We start from the raw sequence: 8,016 nt of genomic DNA on the forward strand, positions 1-8,016 counted from the left end.
AAACACTGTAAAACCTTTTTAATCTGGAAAATCTGTGAAGGATGGTATAGGAAGAAGGCTAAATTACACGAAGGGAAGAAAGTGCACATTAGCTAATAATGATGAAGGAGTTGAAGGTAAAATAAATTATAGGTTTTGCATAAATACATTATACATTTTCTTATAGGTGTTTTTGTCGATACGAGTTTATAAAATGAATTTATAACAGAAAATGTAATGTATGTATTCGCGTATCATGTATTTTCAGTAACAGAACCTAAATATCGTAAAATTCGTCCTTAATAAAACATATTTAATTTGTAAGGTTTATATTTATTTTCTCATTATTTATTTTCGCTCTTGGAAGAATGAAAAAGTTTAAAACAATTTCTCCATAATTCATATTTTCTAAAAAAATAGTTAAATAATTTGTTTTCCAATTAAATTATTACCTTGAAGCGAAGAGCTAAACGAACAACACGGCAATTATCACGGTAAATTGTGATAAATCGTGTGGAAATAGGTAGAGCTAGTAGCATTCATTACAATCTATTCAATTGATGATTTTACATTGTTTCCTAGGTATATGTATTTTCACTGGGCTCCATTTCGTAGATCCAGGTAACGTTCGTGGCAATTATTGTGTTAATTTATGCTAAGCTTAATTTTCCATCGGGTCGCAACTTCAGAGAAACATCGCTGCGCCATAAACAATGATTGCAATTACAATTTTTCATCATCTACGTAAGCAACTTCTTAAGTATGTTCACAAAAATAACAGTTTTTCTCGAATTTATTTTATTCTATAATCTATCAAATTTTGTGAAAAATCATAAAACACGAGTTTTATGGATTATAACAATTGAAATTAACGAGTTGCTGAGTATGTGAAGCAAACATGTTTAGTGATATATTTATAACAATTATGCGCAACTCTTCCCTTTAATTCAATTATTACTAGTTTGAGAATATACATATCTCTTTTTAAAGTGATTCTATCTTTTTCTAAAATTTCAAGTTTATTTCTTTACAATTAATTTTGTACTTAAATTGAATATCAAAAAGATTGTTTGTACATTTCAAATTATCTTTCAGATTGTTGCTATTATTTGGTAGGTACTTACCAGCAAACGTTTACAAATATGAGATATTTTTAGCTGCTATTCTAATAAATATTAGAGACACAATAGTTACAAGCAAGTTTTTAATGATTATGGTGATAATTATTCAGCAGCTATTGATAGTAGCTGCAAACTCGTACTCATAATTTTTAACAACAGTCGCTAGTTTCCTAATCAATGATGGTCATCAGTGAATACGATTGCGATTAGTGACAACTACAGATAATTATTATTGATTTGTCTAATTCCTTCACTGCTGACCACCAGTTTTCAACATTTAATACAATTTGACATAACAAATATACAACAACATAAAAACATAACAAATATACATATTTTACGCAAATAAATTATTATATACGAAATAAATAAATAAAAATGTAATAATTTTACAATACTAGTAATCGTAATTAATCTTTGGTATATGTTACTATGCTACAATTTATATAATAATTTATTTTTATAATAATCATTCGATTTTCTAAAATGTAACACATGGTGCAACATGTATTATCACTCTCACTATTATTATATGTGTAATAAATACTATAATATTAGTAAAGTACAATAAACTTTTTGGTAGGATAAAATACTCAGAGATAACGTAACAATACGGTCGTATACAAAAATATCGCTTCATAATACTGTCAAATATCATTTCTATAAAGTTTCGACCCGATCGCGTCTAAAGTATTTGGTTCTATAATCGAATTACTCTCTCCATGAATTTATAGCCGTTTATTGGAATGAATCTCTTTATTAGCACCATGCACGATTATACCTACATAATTACGTAATATTTATATGTTTTTAATAGCACGGGTCTACCAGTGACGGTATATTTGCCAACAGTGTTTAGCCACACTAACAATATTTTGCGTGCGTTCAGACATCTTTTGCTCTCATTCGTTTTTTAAATATGAAAGTTCTTGGATGATGTAAGAAATCATAAGAGATGAACCATTTTGAAGTGTTTATTATAATAAATTTAAATAAATTTGAAATACTAAAATTCATTTATTTAAATTTATTTAAATTCATTCATTTAAATGTATTTATTTAAATGAATTGAAATAATGATTATTATGTGCATGAGAAACTTGCATGATCGAATGTATTTTCACGAAAACTATCTAAAATTTGTTGTAACACGTTTGTAATGCAATTTTATTACTCGTCTAACCACGAACCTCCTTTCCTTACGATTTGATTTACCTTCAAAAAGATTCAGGTCAGGATATAGTAGTTGAGTCGGCTTTTCTTCCACATTTGCCTCTCGCCTACACGCGTTCCAACGAATTCGCGTTCGAATGGCTGAATTTCGCGTTCACACTTAACTTGTACTATGCTTTTTCGAATCCAGCACGAGTATAGAGGTGAATCGTAGCTACTTTCTGCGAGTCTGTTCTGCTGAATAGATGCATTAGCCCTATATCGATAAGAAAAGAACTAAAGAATAAATTTTTATTCGATTTTGGTTAAATAAATTGACTAAAAGTCGACAATTCTATTTATCCTGCTTGTCACTCCGTCGTAGTTGTGAACTAAGGTGTGGTGCTCTGATTTTTGAAGAAAAACCTTGAGAATATATTTCTCATGTCCAAAAGAGTTTTTAAATAGAATGAACTGACTGGAAGGCGATGGTGCAATTTATCTTACTTGCCACGCTTTCATAGTTCCGAAGTGACTGGTAGTAAACTAGTTTTTGAAATACATATCGACGAAGGTTTGACAACTTAGAAAGGTGTATTTTAACTTGAAACTTTGACTTGAGCGTGACGTTGATTGCAACTTTCTCACACGTTTTTAGTAAGAAATCATTTAACGCTTTCATCTTTTTCAATAAAAAATGAAGAAAACTTCAAAAGAATATCGTAGTTAATATAAGATCTGATGGAACAAGGATAATAGGTTTTTTAGTTTATAATTTGCAATATATTGATAGAATATTAGTAATTAGAAATTAAAACAATTTGACATAAGTATAGGTATTTTAATTGTCAAGAGCTACTATTATATCTATGGTGTAATGAAAGGTTGTAAAACCACGGTGATAAATTAAAGAATCAATGTTGTAAAATTAGAAAGGTGTAAAGTTACGTAATATCAACATTCTATGTATAAAGATAACGCGTTGTTGATAAAACTGAGTAATTTGGACATCTCACGCAATGTGTACTTATTTTTATCTAGCACGTCGTAATATCATGGTCAGTAAGCTTGTGACACGTTTGTCGATATGTTCCCCTGAAGTAGTAAAGTTTCAAGCGTTTTTGCTTATCGATAATGCCGACTGCGTTGTGTAATGTTAAAATATCTTTATTGTATGAAATAAACTTAATTGTCTTCTACGCATATCTGTACGATATGATAATTTTGTTAGCCTCTAAACGAAGGTTGTAAAATAGTGTATCTAAAAATGTTTTATGCAGGACCATGGAGGTTACACTCCATAGAATAAAATCGTAGTTAAAAACATAGAACAAAGTTACTTCTGCAATATAATTCAGAATTTTTTATTCAAAAAATTCGAATGAAAGTTTTTAAGATATTCCTTAAATTATCACCGATCCTGTCTAATAGACGAAATGATAATCACCGTCACGATATTCAACAGCTTAAGCGAACTATTACCGCTTGGCTCTGCATCATTCGATCGACGAGTGATTACCGTGAAGAGATTCGCGTGTGCCAAGCTCGTGACCGAACGCATTATCGACCGTAACCAAAATTTCGGATTAGATTCCGCCGGTTTGACTTCGATCGGAATTAAACCGACTCTAACTATTCCTAATGTCTCGCAAATTTCATTGCTGCCTCTCTGCACGCCATTACTTGGCCGCTATCTAAGAGAATTGGCCACACAACGTTAATAGTTCGATCTGTAATCAGTATGATGCATTAAAGGAAGTTTCTCCTTCGATTTTATTACTTTTCAATGACTTGAGTTGATCATGCAATATGAATATAGGTACATAATATTACATTTTCTTTACTTTCTTCTGTATTCTATTTTATTGGAAGTTGTTTCAAACGTGTGCTATTGAGATTTTTAATATCAATTTTATCGAACTAATTTTCTTGAAATTTTATGAAATTTTTATGAAATTTTATTATTCTGTCTTTATTTTCATTTCGCGCTTGAAAAGATTGTCATGACGCGAATGTTTTACCTATTGGTTTACAAAAATCACAGAGCTTTCTGAACTATCGTAAAAATGTGTTTATTTGAGAATCATAGCTTTTTGTTATTTTTTTATTTTTCGACGAGATTGGTTTTGATGTTTGGTTATATACGCCGCGGTAGTGGATACGGGTAAACCACGCGGATTTGATTTGGTTACAGTTTGACTTTTCAACTCGTGTTCTGTTGTTGATTTAAGTCGACTATACTCTGGCTATTTTTATTTTTGTTGATTTCAAGTAATTGCGTATACGTATATTTTTTTGATTCTTTCTTCTTATTAATTTTAGTTCCTTTCTAATTATTATTATTCATATTGGAATTAATAATTTTCTCACTTTTTCATTAAAATTAATTATCTTTCTATATTTGCTTTCATTTAATAGCAAAAATAATGTCAAAAAAAGTGATATACTATTGTTTCCATATTTTGTTCACTTATAGTAATCGCATTCCTCTATACAATGCTTTTTCTAAGCATTTCTTAAACTTTTCATCGATCATTGTCAATCGTTTCTCTCAATCATTGTTCACTCTTCCCCGAAAAATTGTGGTTTTCCATTTTCGCCTTACTTTTTTGTCCTAATTTCTGTTTGTCTGTTCAGATGGGATCCACGAATGAGCGACATAAATTTTTCATTTTCATGAAAATTCCAAGGCATCCGTGTCATCCCGCTGGTAACGCTGAAAATTCAATTCTATCGAGTTCCGATCGATCGTGGTCTGCGGCCGGAGGTTACATTTGAAATTCCTCGACGCACATCGTCATCTACTCTCCTAAATATTTTCATGTTTGTTTCAATTCTGTGCAGAAATTTATCCATTATTTCTTCATTCTTTACTTTATCAGCGTTGTTTGATCTTCTTCTACTACATCGTTATTTCTTTACCACTTTATAATTTCATTATGACTCTTTGTTTTGCACGAAAATAATATCTTTATATTTCTTCAAGATCCTATTTTTTATTTTACTCGACGTAGCTTTTGCCATTTTATCATACGATTATTGGTTTGAAACCAATCTTACCATTTTTCAGGATTTGTTTGACCCAATAATTCCAAGGATACTCAACGATTCAAATGGGAAGCACATACTCGGTAATCGTACTCCAGAGATACAAGAAACCATGGCTCTCGATGGTTTTACTGCTCTCGTGTGTCACGGTTAATTTTCCAACCGGTGATTTGTTTTTCCAATTGACATTTCCCACCGGCACCCATTGTTTGTTCGATTTTCTTTCTTTATATATTAAATACTCCCTTTTCTTGGAGCACTGTTTTTAAGGAAATTGCATTGAAAAAGTTATTACCTAGTAATTCAGCATTCTGAATTATCATTTTTTAAATCATTCATACCTTTTATCTCTTGTTACGTACAATTTAGTCAGTAACGTTTATACCGGATATTTTAAAGTATAGACTACGAATACACAAGTCCATATCGAAAATTAAATTGTTAAATTGCTATACTGTAATTTCAAAGACTGGCGAAACATCGTCAACTTTATAACAAACTTTTATGTTCCTCTGATTTCATTTATAAGTCGTATTAAGCTAACATCCCTTTCACACTGAATATATGTATTAACCTTGTAACTTATTTTATTTCAAATTTACATTTTTAAATATAATATAATTCGTTACAATTAATAAGTACTCTACTGCTGAAACAATATAGGGAACTAAATTCAATAAAGTTTCCCTTTCATAAATTACTCTTAAACTTCATTAGTTTCGTGTGTCCCCAATAAATCATTTTATGATCCTTAAAAAGATCAGAATCGCTTAAAACGCACGCCATTTTGCCTTCGTCCTAACCATCTACAATTTCAAGAACCGATTGCACTGGCAGACGCGTTTTCGTACACCTAAATCGGAAGTTCCTATTTTCAAGACATATCTTGTTTTTTTTTCTTTTACTAATTACACACCGTTCAAAATTATCATCGCGACACTACACAGATGAGTTTAGTATCCTTTGTACAATGTTAGAGACCATGATTTCCCATGGAACATGAATTTCTTTCATTCGTATATCATGGACATCACAACAAATAAATGTACTTAATATCGACTCGATCTAACCATCCAAGCTTTCGAGTATTTCGTTCTTGCTTCTCCATGTCGCTTCTCCAATCACATTTAAACCCTAAGAGAATTTCTTTGCTAACTTCTCTTTTTCTCACTCTCCACGTGATCTCAGTCTAGTCGAAGAAGCGTCTGTTCCGCAACACGAGTTCTTGCTCTGCGCCTGTCACTCCACGGAGACAGTACTGGGACGACTTCTTTCCTTACTACGAAACAGAACAGATTCCACGAGGCTCTATTCGGACGTCTGACCACGAGACAATTCGGATCGATCCAGCTGAAAACAGCAAATACACATCGGGGACAAGATGTTCAGACTCTTAGACTTGTCCCAAATGATCTAAGTCGCAATCGATCGCAGCCGCTGATTCTACGTTAACATGCATGATCATCGAACGTACAATGACGATAACGTTTACTTAAATCAATTCGGAGGGAAGTTCTTCTTAGAAATTAGATCTTCAATTCGTCACGGTTAAACTGGTCGAGTATTTTGATTTCCTCGAGCAACATGGTAACGCGACGAACAACAGGTCCACTGAGTAGCCAGTTATTGGAAAATCGAAAGTAGTTAGTTATCTACCAACTTACGAAATAATCTACGATCGGTTTCGTTCGCGAAACCGAGAAGATCGATCGGCTATTAACGTGACAGTGGTCTTTTGACGATGAGTGATCGATCACGGTCGGTCCAGGTTCGTTTCGAGGGTTTCGCGATCGGCTTGGCGATCGACATTACCCCGAGATCACAGGAAGCTCTCGTTTGGAGCGCTCGTGGCGATATCGATCGCCTCGATACCCTGATTGTTGAGACGCTCAGCATCGTCCATCTCGCCGGCTTTGATCTCGCAATTGTTAATAGGATCGCCGTATTGGCTCTGGTAAAACTCCTCCCTCATCATATGGTTCAGATTACTGCAGCGGAAGTATAGGATTTCGCGGAATGGCTTCCTGAAGTCTCTGTTCAAGGTCGCGTAGATGATAGGGTTCAATAGGCTGTTGCAATAACCGAGCCAGAGAAACAGGCTGGATAAAAATGCTGGGATGGCGTCTGGATCCTTGAGGAATGGCCTGACCAGGGCTAACACGAAAAATGGTAGCCAGCAGACGATGAAGGCGCTCATTATAATTCCCAACGTGGTACTGGCCTTCCTCTCTTTCGCCAAGTGGAACCTCAGTTTCTTCTGATGAGGCGAATTCGTCACGCTACAGGTACTGTTCAGGTGGTTTCTCACAATCGTCGACTTGGTCGACACCATCGGTGGCGTAGTCGTCGTGGACGAGGAGAGGATGGGCTTCTCGACCTTCTGCAGCATCGGACATTGAGACTCGTTGCTCTTCCGGGGACCACCAGCGAAACATCGTACCGCGTGGCCGCTACACTGTAACAGAAAGTTGAAGATTTCATGAATTTTTTTTTACGAATGCTTTTTCTTTTCCTATCACATGTATATTCAATGTCACATATATTAATGGGTTATTAGCGACATAAGAGGTAAGGTTCACAGTTTGTTATACAGTTTAACGTGCTTTAGATATTGTAATTGCTTTTATATTGATTCCTTGTTCTTTAAGGTGGGTCTTATGTTAAGGTGTGTAAGTATTTCCAGCAGTATAACAAGTTAGGATAATGTGTTCTACTG

At 33.7% G+C, this 8,016-nt stretch overlaps 1 protein-coding gene across 1 annotated transcript; it reads right to left on the reverse strand.

Moving 5' to 3' along the window:
• Nucleotides 1–5,978: 5,978 nt before the first annotated feature.
• On the reverse strand, nucleotides 5,979–7,750 carry LOC117216215 (5-hydroxytryptamine receptor 1-like). Its single transcript, XM_033462786.1, has one exon. The coding sequence runs from the start codon at nucleotides 7,687–7,689 to the stop codon at nucleotides 7,120–7,122; it is 570 nt and encodes a 189-aa protein (XP_033318677.1). The 5' UTR covers nucleotides 7,690–7,750; the 3' UTR covers nucleotides 5,979–7,119.
• Nucleotides 7,751–8,016: the final 266 nt, after the last annotated feature.

Source organism: Bombus bifarius, unplaced genomic scaffold (assembly GCF_011952205.1).
Source record: "Bombus bifarius isolate JDL3187 unplaced genomic scaffold, Bbif_JDL3187 scf7180000010252, whole genome shotgun sequence".
NCBI classification, from domain to species: domain Eukaryota; kingdom Metazoa; phylum Arthropoda; class Insecta; order Hymenoptera; family Apidae; genus Bombus; species Bombus bifarius.

Coding starts and splice junctions, on each gene's coding strand:
- LOC117216215 (XM_033462786.1), bottom strand. CDS start 7,689: ATGCTGCAGAAGGTCGAGAAGCCCATCCTCTCCTCGTCCACGACGACT.